General features: G+C 52.5%; 1 protein-coding gene across 1 annotated transcript; it reads right to left on the reverse strand.

Annotated features, from left to right (window-relative positions):
* Nucleotides 1–4,350: 4,350 nt before the first annotated feature.
* Nucleotides 4,351–19,303, reverse strand: LOC104469237 (myomegalin-like). The gene is made up of 18 exons (XM_010083679.1): nucleotides 18,170–19,303; nucleotides 14,443–14,562; nucleotides 12,587–12,706; nucleotides 12,248–12,340; nucleotides 11,923–12,138; nucleotides 11,247–11,405; nucleotides 10,764–10,877; nucleotides 10,401–10,538; nucleotides 9,902–10,081; nucleotides 9,450–9,644; nucleotides 8,845–8,988; nucleotides 7,706–7,784; nucleotides 7,111–7,199; nucleotides 6,804–6,920; nucleotides 6,114–6,251; nucleotides 5,686–5,798; nucleotides 4,603–4,920; nucleotides 4,351–4,555 (listed from the first exon to the last, which is right to left on the reverse strand). Exons 1-17 carry the CDS (start codon nucleotides 19,301–19,303, stop codon nucleotides 4,746–4,748), a joined length of 3,324 nt encoding a protein of 1,107 aa, XP_010081981.1. The 3' UTR covers nucleotides 4,351–4,555; nucleotides 4,603–4,745.
* Between the last annotated feature and the right edge of the window lie 226 nt (nucleotides 19,304–19,529).

Consider the following 19,529-nt stretch of genomic DNA (forward strand, 5'->3'; position numbering starts at 1 on the left):
CCATCCCAGCTGCCACCAGCCGGGCAGTCCCCAAGGGTGCTGCGGCTCTTCCGCTGTAGCCTGCGGGGGTCAGGGTCTGGGGGGCTGCCCAGCCCAGCCTCCTCCTGCTCCCCACTCTCCAGCAGCGATGCGGCTTCACCCATCCGCTCCTTCAGCTCTGCGTTCTCCAGGCACAGGCTCAGCATCGCCTTCCTGGGGGCATAAATCGCTGTGAAGGGCAGGCGGCCGCCAGGGTGCAGGGTACCCCCTAAGCCACTGCCACCCGCCAGCGCCAGCATCCCAGGACTCTTGCCTGATGTGGGAGACAGAGGAGAAGCCAGCTTCCTCCAGCTGCGCCTTCAGCTCCCTCAGCTCCTCTTCCGCCCGCAGCTCCCGCTCTGGCATGGCAGGGGCTGTGCTCCCCATCAGGACCATCTCAGTGCCCCCAATTTCCTTAGGGGCCCGGGGGCTGCTCTAGAGGGACAAAGGCAGAGGATGATGGGGATGTTTCTGAAGGGTCACAGCGAGGCAGAGGCGCAGTGCCCGACTCTGCCACCCCTGTTCCTGGTGTCACGCTGCCACAACTCACGTGGTGGGTCACTGCGCTGCGGGGTGCCTCCTCCTCGATGCTCGCAGTGAAGTTAGCACTGGTATCATCAGCGTTTGTTCCCGGAGCCTGACCTAGGGACAGCACAGCACAAGGAATGGCTCAGAACAGTGGCAATGGTGGTGGCACCACCTCTGCATCCTCCTCCCTGGGTACCACGGGAGCAGGTACTTGTTGTTCTATGTGCCAGGGCACCCAGCAGGACCGAGGTGTCCCTGCTGTCCCTGGGCCCTGCCACCCTCCCTGCGTGCTGGTCCTCCACTGCGGGAGGTGACAGTCCCAGCTGCCCACAGCCCCAGGGATTGTCCCCCAGCAACGGCACCTGCTCCATCCACATCCCTGCCCTCACACCACCTTGTCGGGTGCATACATGCTACCCACTTTGCAAACCAGCAGCAGCAGTGCATGCTGGGGCAGGGACCCTCACTGGTGCTGCCCAACCTGGCAGGGGTGCACCCCACTGATGGCCTGCCAGGGCAGGGGCAGCTCAGGGAGGGCATCCACAGCCACCCAAGCCCCACTGTTGTGCATAACACGTGGCTCTTTGCAAGCCCTGCACTGGCCTTGCAGAGTTGCAGCAGAGCTGCAGGGACACTTGCACCCCATAGCACAGCGCAGAGGGGCTGGGGGCCCCCCTGCCCCCCCAGAGCTGGGGACACGCTTTTCTGCTCGCACACAGCTCTGCTCCTAGCCCCTTGGTGCACAGCCCAGGGTGAGGGCTTGCACCCCTCGTCCGGGCAGCCTTCCTCCCACCCAGAGCCCTGCCTGCTCTGCTGGGCTGGGACACAGGTGTACCCCTGATCCCTTCTCCCCAGGGAGAGAGGGGGTGGGACAGGACCCAAGACCAGCCCCTGGGGCCATGCAGGGCCAGGTTTTCGCAGCTGCCTGCGCCCTGCAGATGCGTCTGCTTCACCCAGGGCCAAATCCAGTACCAGCAGGTCTGGAGCTTCCAGGGAAGGCTGGACACAGAGCTGGGGAGCATAGAGAAATCCTGGTGGGAAGAAAGAGGCCGGACATCGCTAGTGAAGGAGAAACCAGCCGGGAAACACACAGCTCCTGGGAGGGACAGCCAAGGACGACGCAGGAGCATGCCTTGGTTGCATAGCAACCCACGCACACAGATGGTTGCACGCTCGGAACACCCACTTGTGACAAGCAACCGGCAGGAGGAGGGGGGGTCTGTGCACTAAAGCAGCCATGCCGCAGGGAGCAAAGACAGCCGTCACGGAGAAGTGCTGCTCCAGGAGCAAATTGCTTAGAGCTGGAAGCAGCAGCAGCAGCCCAGGGAAGAAGCAGGTCCCATGGGTGGCATTCAGCACAGGCAAAGCACAGCCCTGTGAGCCCCTAGGGACACAACCTACCAGGTGACAAACCATCTCAGGCTACAGCTCCATGCCTGCAGGGCCCCAAAGGGTGAGGGGACGCAGACCCTCGGCTGCAGGCTTGGCTGTGGGGCTGAGAGCCACATGCCCAGGGCTCTCCAGCTGGGTCACCACAGCTGAGAGGCCAGGACAGGGTGGCTCACAGCCAGCACAGCTGCTCTGGGGACATGAGAGAACCACCTCTAGTGCCAGGATGCAGCACCCCACTTCTCCCCATCACCCACAGCTGCACAGGGCTCCCAGCACTCCAGGGCTAGAGCAGAAAAAGGGAGCGCAAATCTCAAGGGAAAATAATAAAATTTAAAAAAAAATTTTAAAAAAAAAAAAAAAAGGAAGAGGAAGGTGGTACTGGGGGAGCAGAGGAGCATGCACATAGGGCAGACTGTGCCCAGGCTGCTGTTCACCAAGTGCTTGAACACTCCCTTGCAGCAAGGGCACACCAGGATGCAAATTCAAAGCGACAGGGGCTGCTGAGCTCTCTGCGTATTGACAGCAAAGGAGACGAGAGATGCAAGCCCAGCACTGCTTTTCACAGACTCCTCTGGGTACTGGGGGAGCAGAGGAGCATGCACATAGGGCAGACTGTGCCCAGGCTGCTGTTCACCAAGTGCTTGAACACTCCCTTGCAGCAAGGGCACACCAGGATGCAAATTCAAAGCGACAGGGGCTGCTGAGCTCTCTGCGTATTGACAGCAAAGGAGACGAGAGATGCAAGCCCAGCACTGCTTTTCACAGACTCCTCTGTCTTTCCCACCTAGCCTGGAGGCAGAGAATGAGTTGCACAGCTTGAAATTGCACATGGCTCACAGGCACAGGACATGGAGGTGCCTTGGCTGCGCTGGAAGTATTCACACTGCTGGGAACAAGGGACCGGCAGGAAGGTCCCCAGGGGAAGAAAAGAGACCTCCACAAAGAGCTGAGACAACACAAAGCATTGCACAGTTGGACAGAGGGTGCTCTCGGGCACGGGATGCTCAGGCTGTTCCTCCTGGGGGGCAGAGGAGCACACAGCCAGGGATATCAGGGATGAAAGGAGACCCTAAAGAACAAAGTGGAAATGTTGGGACACCTCAGCCTGGGATACTGCTCCCCCGTGGGGCACTTGGCAGCAGGGCTGCTGGCAGAGGCTAGGGACAGATCGGCAGCAAAACACACACACAAGAAGAGATGGGAGCTGCTGGAGCACCAGCCAAGGCTCGGTCCTGGGCACCATGGTACCTGAGGGACCCGGGAGCCAGGCAGGCATCAGAGCCAGGAGGGAGGAGGGAAGATAGAAAGGTAAGGACAGGAACACAAAGGCTCCTACACAGTGAGAGGCAGAAGGAGAAAGAGAAGATGGTACTACACAGAGAGGTGAGAGGAAGGGAATGAGATGAAACACAAGAAAGGAAAACCTAACCAAGTACCAGAGCTGCCCAGCAGCCACCAGCTGTGTCCCTTTCAGGCCACATGAGAACTGCAGAACTCACCACCCAGGCAGGTACAGCCCCAGAGGAGCAGTGTTGACCTGCTGCGTGTGACAGGAGAGCTGTGCTGCCTCCAACCTCTGGCTGAGGCAGGGAAAAGAAGACCTCAGCACGGGTGCAAGGCGTGGGATACGTGGTGCCAGGTGAAGCAGTCACAAAGAGATGTGCAGCAGAGCAGTCACAGGTCCAGGTGGCACAGCCCAGCAAGTCCGAGCTCTTCTGCTCCACCCTCTCCTAGTTTAGCTTCCCCAACAAGCAGAAACACAGATGCCCAGAGCTACAAAATTTGCTCCTGGCACCTTGGGGATTGATCGAGTGAGACAGGTGATCCATAACCTGCTCTGCATGGGAAATGCTGGTGATGAGAAAGTTGTTGCTATGGTTTTTTAGCTCTCACACCAGGCCCAGAGCTCCCAGAGGAGGTGAAAGATGCCCTAAAAAAGGTATGCAGTGGTGCCAAGTGGGACTGCCCCCAGCAAAGTGGAAATAAAGCCCTGCCCAAGGGGTGTGTGGAGCCTGTAAGTGAGATGTGCGCATACAAGTAAGGGAGCAGACCCAGTGGGAGCAGAGACAGGTCTCAGTCACCCCAAACCAGCTGTTAAAAAGAGGATGAAGCTCTCCCTTGAAGGTACTCACAAGCCAGGCTGAGACAATTTACAATTATGGGAGAAAAAAAAAAAAAAAAAGGTCAGCAGAATCATCAATACTGGAGTAGGTTCTATGCTCAGACTTGTGTAAGAGCCCCAGGCAAGTGCCACCAGGTCTTGCAGCCCCCCTCAGTTCTCTGGCTCTAGAATCCACTTTTCCAAATACCTCTTCTCCTTTTGGACCAGCTGCCATCAACCCAAGAGGGGGATGTCACTGGGTAAGAAAAACTGTGAGGGAAAACAAAAACTCACACTCATGCAACTTGGGAGATGATAGAGAACTTTTTGTGTTTCCTTCAGAGAAAGGGAATCTTTATTTGGCCCATGGGGGTGGGAGGAGAAGGGAGATAGAGGGAAATCAATTAACATGGAATGATTTGAATGTGCAAATACACCAGTGGCCACCAGGGTGGGTTAGACAGGAACATAACACGAGACACAGGTGGATTGCACTGATCGCCGTTTCCGAAGCAGCTCATAAAAAAAAAAAAAAAAAAAAACCCCCAACAAAATTAAGCGGCCTCAAAAAAAAAAAAAAAAAAAAAAGCCCTGCACCAGTTCTATCGTACCATTACTAAGTACCCAAGCAACCCTCCCAGAGTCAGTGAGACAGGCTCGCTTGGTTAGTGAACCGTTTCCGTGGCAGGCGGGCGAGCACCAGTGCTCAGAAGGCATGCTGGGGTAGGACTCTCACACGCTCCTGCTCCCCACCTCCTATGGCGCCCTGCGTCTCCAGCCTGCTCAAACGCTCCAAGCTTCTTCCAAGAGCTTCTTCCAGCTGTCCCCGGAGCTCCTGGACCCCCTCCAGCTCCACCTGCAGAGTGTGGTCTCTCGCAGCGCTAAGCAGACACGCCGCACAAAAGGGAAGAGGGTTAGACAGGATGCAGCAAGCACACACCAAACTGTCCTCTCCATCCAGGACTGCCACTTACTCCAGGCACACAGAGGCCCTGCGTGCTCCCCACGCAGCTCGGTCACCTCTTGCCTCACCTCTAACCCTCCCCAGAGCACAGCCATCCTCAAAAAAAAGGCTCCAGCCCATGGTAGGGGACTCCTAGTCACAGCTGTTCTTCAGTACTTACCCAAGAACTCCACTTATGTGCTCTCTTGCTATCAGGTAGCTCAAATATCTCGGAGGGTGCAGCCCCATGAAGGGCAGGGGATTAGTGCAGAGAACAAAGAATGCAGGCCCTGCTGCGCTGGGGGACAACTGCCTGGATAAGCACCTACATTGATCCCTATCAACCCAACAGTTGGTTGGGAATTTGACAGCAGCCTCTGACAGGTAGCCAAGTGTGGGTGGGAAACTGAGCTGGGAAGGGATAAGCCAGGGAACAGAGATGGAAATCTCAGGGCCTGAACCAGAGGTGGCAACGGGGTTGTTTATGTAGCATCTAAAGCTGCCCACTGCTGCCTCTTCAAGGGAAGAAGGCTACCTAATACTGGGAACTCCCAAAGCCACATTTGTCTGAACTCCCTCTTTCCCACCGAGGTCTCTTGAGGCTTGCAGAACCATCACTGTGTCAGGGATTGCCCCACCAGATCATCCAAGCTTGCTCCAGCAGCAGAGCAGGGCAGCATGCAGCCAAGGCAGCCTGGCTTACCTGTCTGGGTGCATATGGAACTTCACCAGGCTGCCATAGAGCTGCCTCTCGGCCTGGAGAGCCTCATTTAACCGATTCCTTTCGGCCACCAGCCCTTCCAGCATCAGTAACAACTGGTTGGAGAGAAGAGACAAGATGCAACACTTAAAACAGAAATCGAATGAGGCATCTGGCTGCCCCAGAGAAACAGGGGCTTCCCCTTGCTTGTGTCCAAGTGACCAAGTTGATCAGTGTCACCTCTGGACTCCCAAAAGACTCGGCCCTTGAGACAAGTGCTAAAGGGAACCAGTCCTCTCCCCCATATTCCCACCCTCCTACAGAGCCAGCCTCCAGGAACAAGCACATCTCAGCATATCCAAAGGGTGAAAACAGCCTCGTAACCAGCAAACACAGAAACACATCTAAGCTTGCCCCACACGGCACACTACCTGCTGCCTTCTGTTTCCAGTAGCCTCCTGTCCTCGTGACTCTGCTATGGCCACTTTCTCCCGAAGCACCAGCACTTCTTCTGTCAACTTTTCCATGGCTGGAATTTCTTCAGGATCCACCAGCTGCATCTGCAGATCCTGAAAACCAGAAAGAGAGCTCAGTGAAGAAGGGATCAGTAACAAGGACAGCTGGACCTTCATAATCCTCCCTGGAACACAACTGCCAAAAGTTTCCAGCATTTGGAAAGACCCAGGTCTCCAAAGAAATGCTGAAGCACCCAGAGTGTATTAGGCACACACAATAGCCTGGAGCAAGAACTGAGGTGGGACACAACACACTCTGTTTAAAGGACTCTTGAAGAAGGGTGTTCAGTACACAAGGAGGAAAAAAGACAAATAATGACACTCTGGGGGTTTGGGGCCTTCACCTTCTGGACAAAGTAACACAGAGGGGTGTGCAAACCAGTAGCAATACGATCCATGGACAGCCAGCCACATTACTCTGAAGAGGCCCCTCGCTCCTTAGTGGAGGGTACCCACTCGTGGCTGTAACAGAAAGTCTGCAGCTTGGTTTTTATGTCTTGCCATTCAGTGTGAGTGACTGAGCGTGAGGAAGAAGATGTGGGGAAAGAAGAGACTCCACTACAGCCTTCCGGGGTGCAACTGACCCAGCACAGCGCGTTATCTCACCTTGATGAGGTCCTCTTTGATCTGGATGGTCCTGGTCAAGGACTCTATATCCGAGGCCTGCACCTGCAGCTCTTCCTCCTGCGTGGCCACAACAGACTGGAGAGCAGTGAGCTCCCGCTAGGAAGAGAAGAGAAGTCAGTGAAAGACTTCAGAAAGCCAAAACCACACCACAAGCTGCTGCCCCCTTTCTCTCACTGGGGGTGCGGGGGGTCCCCTCACAACAGAGGTGTCCAAAACCTCCAGTGAGAGGCAGCCCAACAGTCTCCTGTAAGCAGGGAGATCAGCACAGGCTCCATCACAAGCTCACCCTGCTTTCCCTTTCCTTCTTTGCCATTAGCTCCAGCTCCTCTTTGGCATCAACAAGATCCTTCTCCAGTTCTGCTGCTGACATCGTTACTGCAAAGACAGCTTGGTTACTTCAGAGTTACTGTGCATCAGCTCTGACCCCAGGATCAGACAGAATCCCTCTTTCACAAGATAAGTCCACAATGCCTGTGCTCCCCATTACACTGCTTCTTAATGAACACTCTTCTTCCCTGCTGGATCCTTAAAAGCAGCAGTATCCCAGGCCTGCTGTCCCACCCCTGGCAAAGTTCAGATGTCCTGGCCGCAAGGCAAAATCCAAACCAGTTGCACCTGTCTCAACCCAGCCTGAGCCATAAAGTCAAAACCCCTTCACTGGACAGCATCAGCTCTTCTGTGGAAGCCCCTCACCTCAAAGCTGACACCAGCCTTTCTCTTTCCCATACTCCCATCACCCTAAGGGGAGGCACAGCTTTATTTCAAAACACTCACTCTTGCTTAAAGCTCTTTACTCTCAGTTTCATTTAACCATGTTCTTCCCACAGCAAAGTGCCTTGGTCGTGTTTGCAGACCTTGAAGGAAGCTGCCACCGCACTCACCTCCCTCTGTCTCACGGCTGCTGTCTCCCTGGGGTGGTCCAGCAATGGTTGTAGCTCCACAAGCTCTTTGCAGTACTTCCTGAAAACACAAAAGCCTCCAGATTTGCAGCTTTATTTGCAGCTTTTACCTAGCACTCACAGCTTCCCCAGAGCTCCAGGATTGCAGTAAAGCTGCTGCCTGCTTTGTTGATGCCTCCAAAATGTGATAAACTAATGAAAGGGATTTAGCCAAGCAGCACAGAGAAGTGAATTGCACTCAGTCTAGAAGCTGTATGAGTGGGCAACAGGGCTCTAGCCTTGTTTTATTTGGCATGAGGAGATTGCTGGTAGTGAGCATCTTCATAGTTAAACAGATTTCACTCAACTGCAACAAACCAAGCTTTCAACTGAGACTCTACGAAGACCTACAGCTTCATCCAAAGATGTGGCCCAGAGAGGCCACACAGGAAGGAAAACACAGAGCTTGACCCATACACAGATCTCTGGAAGTCTCTAGAGCTCACTTTGACCCTGGGAATAGAAAGCAGCAACCTGTTTACAGCTGCTCAAAAACGTTCAACATATCAGCTCACCAATAAACCATTAACAGCTGCTCAAGTAGGAGCATGGCATACACAGCCTTCAAGCTGTGTTCAGCCTTAAAGGGGTTTTTAGCAAAGCTGCTTTAAAAATACCAACTCCAATTGTGGAAGAGACAGCAAACAGCCAGCAGGCTCTGCCAAGAATTAGTGGAATCTAAAATTAGCTCTCTTGTCCCGTCCAAAATGTGACAATGTCAGGGAGGGGATTATAATAAAGCGAGGCAGCCCAGCCCAATGAAGGACTGGGTCAATGCTGGAAGGTCAGAGGGTGGATTTCTTTCATACTCTCACGTGCCCCAGGGACTCAAATACTGCGTGATCAAAAATGAAATAAGACACTGAGTGACAAAGGCTGGTGGAATCAAGATCAAAACATTCAGGCAGCATTTCTGCTCTTCAGTTTCTTCTCATCCTCCTATAGGAAGTTTCTTCCCTAATCCCACTTTCATTTCTATCATTCTCTCTGGTGCTCCCCTCTCTCCCATTTCCTCCTGTTGCCATCAGTTCTCTCTGGATCCCTGAGGCCACGGGCAGAAAAACACAGTGCACAATTCTTACTTGTATGGGCTGTTTGTCCTGCTTCAACAGCCTGGCACCAGCCAACTGGGTCCCAACAGGCTCCTTTCCCAACAAATGCTGGCGTAAGAGTTGTAACTCGTGGCTCCTTTCAGACAAAGCGTGCACCATCTTCTCAGCAGCCACCTGATTGAGCAGGAAAAACAGGGAAAGGCAGGACTGAGATCGGGACAGGATCCCTGTCCCTCACCTTCCTTAGAGACCAAGGGAAACAGTCTCAGTATTTATCTGTCACTTGAGATTGGAAGCGATCTGCAAACCAGCCTGTGAGCTTCTGCTCATGGCCACTCACAGTGACTCCACTGCAGCCCTTCCATCTCTGCTTGCCAGCAGCTGCAGTAAGGCTTGGCCTCTCTGCCCACAGAGGAACAAGCTCCTCAGTTTCTCACAACCCATGCAGGAGGGGAGAAAGAAAGAGGACAAAGAGAAGGAGACAGCGCTTGGCCTTTTAGCCCCCTTTTTATGAAAGGAAACTCAATGCAAAGAATCTTGGGTACCACTGAACTGCACCCAGTGTTTCCATTTGCTTAGTGCAGGGCAGAGCCGTCCACCCCATCTTCCCTGCTGTAGCACTGCCCACAACTCACTCGGCTCTGCTGCTCCTTGGTGCTCATGGCCTGCAGCAGCTCCCGGATTTCAGCATCGTGCTCCATGGTCTGACGGTTCCTGTCGCTGAGGAGATCCTGCAGCATCTTCTCCTTGTGCTGGAGACGCAAGCACAGCTCCTCTGCTACCTCGCTCTGCCCTGGGCCCAGCTTGCACAGCAGAGTTGCTGTAAGCTCCTAAACAAGGGGGAGGAAGGGAGAGATGGAGAGACACTGCAACCATCAAACTGCAAGCTGTTCAAGGACGAAGCCCGGCTGCAGCTGAGAGAGCAGTGTCTCAGCAAGCACACATATTCACAGGTGCCAAAAGCAGCCAGCTTCCAAAGCACCAGGCACAGGTTCACGTGCCCTCCTCAGAGGCGGGCTCTGGTTTGGGACCACTCTCTCTGCAGACAAACTGGCTGAAGGCTCAGGAAGCCGAGCTAAGGCCTTACCTCCACTTCCTTGTTCCTGTCATGCAGGCAGGTCTGCAGCTGCTGGATGATCCCCTCCTGCTCCTTCTGCCTGCTGCAGGATTTGGCCTCCATCTCCTCCTTGAGCCAGCGGAGGTTTTGGCAGGTTGCTGAGACCTGCTCTAGTTCCAGCGTCTTGGCTTTCAGGAGGCTCTCCAAGCTCTGGGGACCACAACAGAAGCAGAGAGACCTCAGCCAGGGAGAGTGACTTTATCCTGAATTAAGGAGAACTGGAAATACCAGTCTCTCCTGCTAGTAGAGTCACATAGGTTCCCCCTGTCCTCTCCAGGCACCACACTCACCTCTACGCCCATCCCAGAAACACAAGTGACCCAGGAACCTGCCCCGCAGACAGTGCCACAGGAAGTCCAGCACCTTGCAGCCGCTCTCCCCAGCCACAACCAGAGCATTCATAGGACGGTTTGTCTAGCACCACACCACAGCCCAGCTGCGCTCCACAAGCCCAAGTACAAGCACTCACATGAATGGTGGCCTCGTTGCTGGATAGGACATTGCGCAGTCTCTCCAGGTCACTTCCACGCTCCCTCAGTGAGAGACGGAGCTGTTGCAGCTCTTGCTCCTTCTTCTCCAGGGCACAGAACTTCTCATCGACTGCTCGCTAGAGTGAGAGGGGGTGATTGCTCAGAATGGGGTGGTAGGGCTCCACAGCCCACCACTCACTGTGTCAGGCACTTCAGCTCTCCCTTTCAGAGGACCCCTCTGGAAGGCTGAGCCATGAAAAGCACATAGAAGACATGGTCACCCCTGGGGTCAGCACCACTGATGGTAGCCCAAAGGCTGAGCCCCAGGGAGAACTGAGACATCACCTGCAGACTGTGCTCACCTCCAGAGCAGCATCCCTGTCACTGACTCGCTGCTGCAGTTTCTCCAACATGGCATTCATGGCTGCAGGGCTCTTGTCCAAGCTTTTCTGGCATTGCAGAAGCTCCCTCGATTCCTAGAGGTCACACACACACCCCCCTAGTACAACTGCCAGCCCAGAAACCCCCCCAGAAAGCAGCACAGGGGAATCGGGACTACCTCCACCCTACACTTGCTCCATGACACTTTAATGTGGGGGGTAGAGTCCCAGCACCTGCGGCTGGCTGACTAGTGCTCACCAGGGCTCACCAGGCATTGCTGTGTGCTGAGGTACTCAGATACCTGTGCCTTTTTGCTCATCGTGGGAGCCCAGAAGCATCTCTTTCCTTCCCTTCTTTGAAAGCCATGCATAAAAGCTACAGACTGACTTTCGCATCACCAAATATCGAAGGAGGAGCAGGAGCCCCAGCTAATTATGCTCAACTTGAATCTTTCTGCATCTCACCTGCAGAAGCTGTTCCTTGCGAGCCAGATGCTGACTCAAACACTGAAGTCTCTGCTCCCGGGCCTGCAGCTCACAGCATTTCTCCCACTCCACAGTCTGGAGCTGCTGAGTCCTGTCCTGCAGCTCTGCTTGCAGCTGCTGTACCACAGCACGCAGCTCCTGCAAGGGAAAAGCACATACCTTGGCAGTCAGCCCCCAATAGACCTGTAAACAGCATGTCAATATGAAGAAACCAAGAGCAACAAGGGCTGTGGGAACAGCCAAAAATGCTCTGCAATACTGCAGCTTTCACATCTCAAAATACACTTCCACAGTGATGAAGTTTGAATTTATTTCACCTCTCAGGATATCCGTCAATCTAAACCCCTTGCTCTGGCCACAGGCAGAGCTTTACAGTCAATCACAGCTAATCTGAACATCACAAAAAGAGAAGGGATGTTTCCACCAGCCAAAGACATACAAGTGACAACATTATCAAGTGTCTTTGCTGATTCTGAATCCTCAGATATGAAGCTAAGGAGGCTGGAGAATTCTCCCTGCCCATCTGACAAGGGGTTAGCCAAGTTTGCCCAGACTGGTGTAGGCAGAAACAATGAATGAGAGCAGAGTACTGACTACATCAGTGCTTCTTAAGTCATGTAAGCCTGGAAGTCAAGACTTCCAGTGCCTGTCATACCTGGTTGTGTTTCCAAGCTGCCTCTTTCTGCTGCTGTTCTTCATGCACCATGGTCTCTAGGAGCTGGGTTGCTCTCCTGGCTTCAGTAAGTTGATGCTCTTTCTGGTTCTGAGCTCTTTCCAGTTTCTGCACCTCCAGCTTAGTGCAGAAAAGCTCATTCTGAAGATCCAGCAGCGACATTTGCTGCTCCTGGGATGAGAGTGGGCTCTCTGACATCTACCAACAGTGGGAAGCAGAGAAACTCAAAGATTCGCTTCATGAGAGGGATTTAAAAATTAAGTGCCCTGCAGAACTAAACCTGACTTATTTGATGCTTTCAACATACCTGCAACTGTCCCAGACGGCTTCTGTGCAACATGTCCTGCAGCTTGGCTATTGTCTCATTCTGCCCTTCGATGATATGGTACAGCTCTTCGGTCTATGAGTCAAAACATCAGAAGCCCAGTCATTGTCGAGCCAAGAGTAAACCCTTCCCATCCCAAGCCTCCAGCACGGATTATGACACATGTCAGCATCGCAGGGAAGTAAGAGCTTTGCAAGAAATAACTTAATGACATTCAGAATGCCAGCCAATGGGTTAAGTATTCCTTTTCAGTCACTGACTACAGGGCTAGCACCCTTTCCTCTTTTGGTGAGCATCACCCTGTCCACCAAAAACTATTACCTTACTCTCTTTGCTCTTCAGGGCCTCGTTCAGACTCTGGATTGTACGATCTTGCCTCTGCGATGTTTCTTGGACAGATTTTAACTCAAAATTCAATTCATTCAGCTTTTCCTGTAACAACTGAAGACAGAAATATGTTGGTTTTTTTAATCCTGCCTAATGCTCTACATAAACACCCTTAGGACTCCCTCCACGCCTTACTCAAGTCCATACAGCCCAGGTGTTCACCACATCAAGATCAATGCAGCTCCCTCTAGAGTCTGTAAACACCGCTTGAGCTGGGCAGAAACCAGTAAACAAACACAAAGCCTTCAGTCCCTTCACAGGACTGTTCCAGTGCTTCTGGTGCCTCCAATGCAGCCCCTATGCACAGGGCAGAGGTTCCAGGCTTGGCTTCACCTGCTTCGCACATCCTGCAGGACACTGTTGCTCAGACTGCCCAGCAGCCTTCCCAGTTTCTATCATTTGTTTCTGTTCCCTTAAGAGGGAAGGGCTGCTTCACCCCAAAAAACTCCCAGGGGGTCTGAAAAAAAAAAAAAATCAGCATGGAGAAGGTACACATTCTGAAAACTGTTCCCTTTGTTTCTGATGTCTTCAGAGCATTGCAGCTGCCCCTTTACATTTTCCAGCTCCTTCACTTACTGCCTCCTTCAGCCTCCCAGGCACTCTTGCAGCAACTGCTAGTCTAGATAATTCTACATTTGATCAGATCAGTGGCTAATTGAGCCTCAAGTTCTGTCTTCAGCAGAACAGAGTCTATAGCCAGTGCCAGCACGCCAACAGCACAGCCACAAAGTGAAGGGTAACATCTCTCTAGTCTCCGTGGCTGGTTTACAACCTGAGAAACTTCTGCCTTTGACATTTTCACTCTAAAGAGACTACCATCCCGAACAGTTTTAGGACGGTTCTCTGCTTTCACCGTAATGTTCAGCATGCAGCACACGTTATGCATTTCAGCGATTGCTTGTTAGCATTTCTAAACACGTCGTCTGTTGGCATTCTTAGTCTTGGACGATACGCATCTTCCTCAGAACTTGCTCAAGCTTCAGTTTCTTAAGGAGTTGGTGCTGCCACATTATTTCCTTTTGTTGCTCATTGGTTTACACACCTGTCATGTTATCTCTTCTCTAAGAGACACTCCCCCTAAACTGTTTAAACACTTCTAACTGCACTTACTGGGCCTCCGGTCTCTTTATTTCCCTGTCAGCCTTTCTGGGGCAGGCAGCTCCAACAGCTTACTGCTGTCCCCAGATTTATATAAAGATCCCATCCTGATGTTTTTTTTCCCATTTAATCCCTCTGTTTTCCCAGAAGGTATAATTTCCCTTAGAGTTCAAGGGCATGACTAAGAACATCAACCCCTTGCAACATGTGTTAAATTTGATCTGCCTCCAGACAACTCAGCTGAGTGTTTCTTTCCTAAGAAAGCCTTTAAATCAAAATTGAAATGACACTCCCCCTCTGCACTGATCTCCCTTACTGCTTGCAAAAAAGAAGGCAGCTGTCTGAAAAGGCAGATCCCCTCCCTCCTGCACCAGGCTCAGCCCATGCAAACCAAAGAGACAGAGAAATAGCCCTGGGCACCTCTCCTCCACCAGCTCCTGGAAGGCTCACCAAGCAAGTGGGAAGTTCTTCCAAAATAATGGTTTGGAAAAACAAATATGGAAAACTTATACAGCACAGCTGCAGAAAAAAAGTAAATGCTTTTAACTCAAGCTGTCAGAGAACAGCACTGAGAATCACGTGTCAGCACACATGCCCTTGCTGGAAGAGAGGTGCGGATGCCTGGCTCTGGCCAGGCTAGGAGGCACCCTCCAACACTCACTACAATGAATTTGCTGTTCATGAAGAAATACCTTGTTGTCAGCTTCAAACTGCTGGATTTTGCCCTGCAGCTCTGTAGCACACAGATCGGATGTGTGCTCCCCCACTGTAGGGTCACCTGGAGCTGGCTGCTGACATTCATTCTGCAAATTCTGAAAGAAAAAAAAACAGAGGAGAAAAATAGCTGAAATCTTGCACTGGCTTCTTTTATTCAGTTGTCAGCCCGCAGAGGCCTTGCAGCAGGGGCTTAAACATGCCCCAGTGGGCTTTTCTAACTGCCTCTGAAACATCATGATGCCTGTGTCTCCCTTCACCTGTGTGCCAGGCTGGTACCTGCCTGACCTGCCAGAAGCTCCCTGCTTCCCTGAGGCTCTGGTTGGGCTCCCCATCTCTCCCCACTCCTGTTCCATGAGCCCAGTAGCGTGTCTGGCTCTCAGCACTGTCTGCAGGCTGATGACAGATCTGCTCCCCACACCCAAGACATATCTCTGAAACCTCCCTCCTTCCTACATACCCTGCTAACAGCTTCAAAAACCTTCAGAACAAAGCCAGCATCGAATCAAACTCCTCCCCATGTTCTGCCAAACTTCTCCTCCTTAATCAAGCCCACAACCTGCAGTCCTTCCCACCAGCTACCCTCCTGCCATGACCTGGCAGCCACCCCCCTTCCAAACCTTTCCACTCGTGATTCCCTGGGCTCTCCTTCATAGCTCCCATGCTCCAGCACCCACACCGTGTGTGATTCCCTGCAGCTCCACAACCCATAGCAAATTCAATGCCACAGCTAGAGATTTTTTTTTCATGACACATACCCACATATTGAGAGTGGAAACAGCCCACTTTCTGACACGTGGCCTGCCAGACACTGCTGGCTGAGCGCACACTAATCCCTTGTCATCCCTTCTTGCTCCTCTGCTACCTCCTGCCTAGCGAGTTGTTAACTCCTGAGAGCAGCATTCAAACCAGCCACCCAGTCCAGCCCTCCCAGGCCTCATTAAGTATTTCTGAATCTCATCAGCGATACCAGACCAATCGCACTGGTGTTTGCCGTAAGCAGGAGCCCTGGCAAGCACAGGGTTGCAGTGCAGAGGCTGCGAGAACGCCCCAGAGCTGCTCAGAGCACACACAGAGCAGCAGCTCCAGGCAGCACCGCGCAGGGAGAGCAGCTGCCGACTCCGATTAGCCCTGTCAGGCTGAATCCTCATCTTCAGCAGGCACAGAAACAGTCTCTGGGAAAGGAGAGCAGCACAGAGGAGCTCCCCCAGGCCTCTGCACTGCCTCTCACCTGCAGGAGCTTCCATGCAGAAGCAATGCTTCCCTTTACCCTGACATTTTGTTAAGATTGTACTGAAACCTTAAACAATCACAGAAGTAATTTCAAATTTGCCCAGCCAGAAGGCTTCGAATCAGACAGGGAGAGCTGCTAGAATATCTCACACAGCACCTATTTTGAAATAAAGGTGATGAAAACAGAGGTGAGGTAAAAAAAAAAAAAAAAAAGGAAAACACACCTTTCCTCACAATCTGCACATTCAAAAGAAAAATAAGCAGAAAGTCTGCAAAGAGCTAGGAGCTGGGAAGGCAAAGGCAGAGCCAGCTCCAGAGTCCAAAGTCCCAGAGCCCAAGCTGCCTCCCTTGTGCCTCCCTGCAGCCATGTCAGGAGCACAGCTCCCCAGCGGTTTCTCCTGCATCAGCATTTCACTAGCAATGTCAGCATACACTACTAACCTAGACAGAACACTTGTTTAAAAAATAAGACTAATAATCACGGCATTATCTAAGCCTGCCAAGCCCACATCTGCCCAGAACAGGGGGTAAAAGACAGACTGTCGGTCAGGCAGCGCTGCCCTCACTGCCAGCACAGCACTGAAGGCAGCTGCAAGGGTGTGCCTGACAAAGGCTGGGTTTGGTGACATTTTCCTGGGGCTGCGGTGATGAAGGAGAAGAATTGCTGGTTCAGGAAAACACCCAAGAAGACAGTACCTAAGAGATCTTGTGCCCCTGCCACCAGATTGCTCTCAGTCACCGTAGCTTATGGCAGTAAATTTAAAGGAAAACTGCAGTTTACCAAAAGCAATAGGGGAACTGTCATCCTGTATATCCCCTTCACACTACCAGAAAGGTGTTTATGCATAGGGATCGCTGGACAGCAGCACCTGACTTTTTTTCTGAGAGTGTTGCTTGGACAAAGAGAAAGAAAAACCATTTATACAAGAACCATTTAGTTTACTAGCTGCACCTGACTTCTCATGTTTGCTGTTGAAGCCATCCGAAGGATTAAGTGCTTTCCCCCTTCTGCCAGACCCTGTATCGAAGCCTGCAACTGCCACTGCTACAGCAAGAAACAGGCAGTAAAAAATCACGCAGGAGGAATTCCTGGCAGGGGTGGTCAGATGACAGAGGTTGGAGAAACTCCTCCAAAGCCGTTCCCAGACGAGGATGGTGACGTGTGACACAAGGCATAAACACGCCACATTGATGGTGCCACGTTCTGTTAAGAGAAAGCCTATTTTTATGCTGCAAATATATCCCTAGCAGGGAAAATGAGTACCAAGCAACACAGACTGCACGAGCAGCATCAACGCCCTGTTCCACATCTTCCACTACTGGCTGCCAGCACAATGCCTCAGTGCACCAGACGAAAATCAGTTTTTCTCCAGTCCTCCCTAGCATCATCTCTTGAGCAGGTTTTTACGGGAAAAGCACACACTTCTGGGAAATACCCGGGCAGATGGGACAGCACAGTGCTGTCTGAATAGGAAGCGTAATTCAGCACAGCCTCAGTTGCCATAGTAATAAACCAGCATTTTTCTAATCCCCCAGGCTACCTAGAGCATTAGGCAGCACTAGGGCTGCTAATAGGAATGCAATTAGGCTGACATGGATATTCCTGAATTGGAGCTGACGGAGGCCTTCTATTCATTAAGGGAAGTGCTAAAGTAGTTACAAGTTCAGCTTTTTGACTGCATACTAATGAAGATTTCATTAAAGCCAGCAAAACAGAGGCAATCCGGAGCCAGGAGCCACAGGAGACTACCATTAAGGCAGATAACAGCACCAGGAAGTCCTGTGGAAACAGGAGCTTTCATCCCCTCTCAGCACCACCTGCCATTAATTGATGAATCTTTTCAAAGGATCAGAAAATAAACCAATTATCTAGAATGCCAACCCTAAAGTCATCCCCTGGCACAAATCCACCCACAAGGAAAACACCTTTTCCTCAGGGCATGCACCACAGAACCCTGCGCAGATCTGCACGTTAGGCAGGTTGGAGGGCTGATCTGCAGAGACAGGGCTCTGGCGGCAGGCGTTCCTCACGCTGAACCATTACCCAGGCACAAAGAAAACACATTTGCTGGAAAACACATGCCCAGAAGCTTAAAACACTCCCTTTGGCTGTGCATAAAAGTCACACTGACTTCTTAAAGAGAAAGCTGAAGTGAAACTGGTGTTTTCTCAGCAGAAAAACGACTAAGCATGCAAAGAGCTTAGACTCATCTAGCAGGCTGTGTTCACAGGGGAGAGCCGATGGAAGGGGGGGGAAGGTTAATTTCCCAGAACACAAGGAGGAAACAGACGACAGGGGAATGACAGAGGAGAGAGGCAGCACACCTAAAAAGGAGGGAGCTGCCTATTCTTAGCCCTGCATTCAGCGACACGTGGCTATCTGTATTATCTCAGCACAGAAGAATCCCTAGTGGGCTTAGTGTCTGGCTGCAGGGACGCTACTCAATCGAACGGCGGCACAATGACCTCTACCTGTACCCGCAGTGGCATATAATCCTCACAGAGGTCGTCCCACAGCTCCTGCAGTTCAGAAATCTCCAGGGAAAGACCCAAAGGAGGTCTAGAAAAGGATTTTCTGTCTGTGTTCAGGAAGGCAGAGCCAGCAGAAGCAGTGCCATCTGCCAGGTCACGGCTGAGCTTGGGAGGGGGCAAGCTGGACTTCACAGGAATAGGTAGCTTGCTGCCCGGGGGGCTCTGAAGGGGTTTGTAGTCCAAAGCCTTGATCAAACTGAGGGCCAGCTCCAGCCTGTTACCACTCAGCGAAGAGTTTGGGGTCATGCGGTCATCTGAAAAATCATCACATTTCCCGTTCCCTTTCAGCCCCTTATCTGCATCTTCATCCTTCTGCTGTGAAGGGTTCGCCTCGACAGTTGTGTCCAGGGACTCAATGGAGGAGGCAGGCGTGCCTTCCTCCATGCTCTCCCCATCCACAGGCCCTCTGGCGCTGGCAGACTCCGCCACATCGCACACAGATGACTCCTCATTGCCCATGCTGGCTGACCACCGGCTGGACAGCCCACAGGAGATGCTTCTGGCCACCTTTCGTGGCACTTTGCAAATTGCTTCATAGTCGGCATCAGCCACCCGCAGCGCAGCGCAGCCACGGCACCGCCGTGGACGGTTACTCGCTCCCTCTGAAGTGTGGCAGCTGTGTGGCTCCAAGCTGTGCTCTTCTTGATCCGTCCAATATTCATATCCAGAATAAGCAAAATCCTCCTGAAGGAGGGCAGCGTACCTTACATCAGGCAGGCTAGAAAGGTCCACAGTCCCATCCCCGGCTCTGTCATCTGTGCTAGAGTCTTCGTTGTTCCTGCGGTACATGCTTGCAATGCAGAACTTGAGCCGATCTTTCTCCAGCAGCAGTTTCTGCAGGCGCTCGATGGAGAGGGCTTCGATACGCGCGATGACGGTGTCGAACCTGTAGATGCGGTCCAGCATGAAGGCACACTTGCTGCAAGCGAACTCGGATTTGCCATCCCGGCACAGCTCCCTGCCCAGGACGTGGGAGAGCAGCACCTGGAGGTTCAGCTTGGCCGCTGTGTGGAAGATCCATCGCCGCTGGTTGCCGCACAGCTCCCGGGCGCAGATCCGGCAGGTTTCCTTCATCCTCCCTCCCAACCAGCACCCAAACCTACTTCTGGGGGTTCTCAAGAGACCTTCCTGAGGCCTCTCCCGCTCTCTCAGCACATCTCTCGGGGCATGGCTCCCCCACACGCTCAGCCCACCGCTACTTCTCACCCCACCAACCCGCCCTTTCTAGGCAGGTGACACTGGGACTCCCGGTGCTACAGAAATACGCTGCCCTACAACATCCCCTTCACACCTCACCCAG

The sequence above is a fragment of the Pterocles gutturalis genome, unplaced genomic scaffold (assembly GCF_000699245.1).
Source record: "Pterocles gutturalis isolate BGI_N339 unplaced genomic scaffold, ASM69924v1 scaffold4690, whole genome shotgun sequence".
NCBI classification, from domain to species: Eukaryota; Metazoa; Chordata; class Aves; order Pterocliformes; family Pteroclidae; genus Pterocles; species Pterocles gutturalis.

What these genes read in the sequence shown, in the direction of transcription:
- LOC104469237 (XM_010083679.1), bottom strand. Translation starts at nt 19,303, where the DNA reads ATGAAGGAAACCTGCCGGATCTGCGCCCGGGAGCTGTGCGGCAACCAG. An exon ending in AGTTTGAAGCTGACAACAAG is followed by an intron (nt 12,707 to 14,442) that starts GTATTTCTTCAT and finishes TTCTGTCTTCAG; the next exon opens with TTGTTACAGGAAAAGCTGAA. An exon ending in TCAAAGAGGACCTCATCAAG is followed by an intron (nt 6,252 to 6,803) that starts GTGAGATAACGC and finishes TCTGGTTTTCAG; the next exon opens with GATCTGCAGATGCAGCTGGT.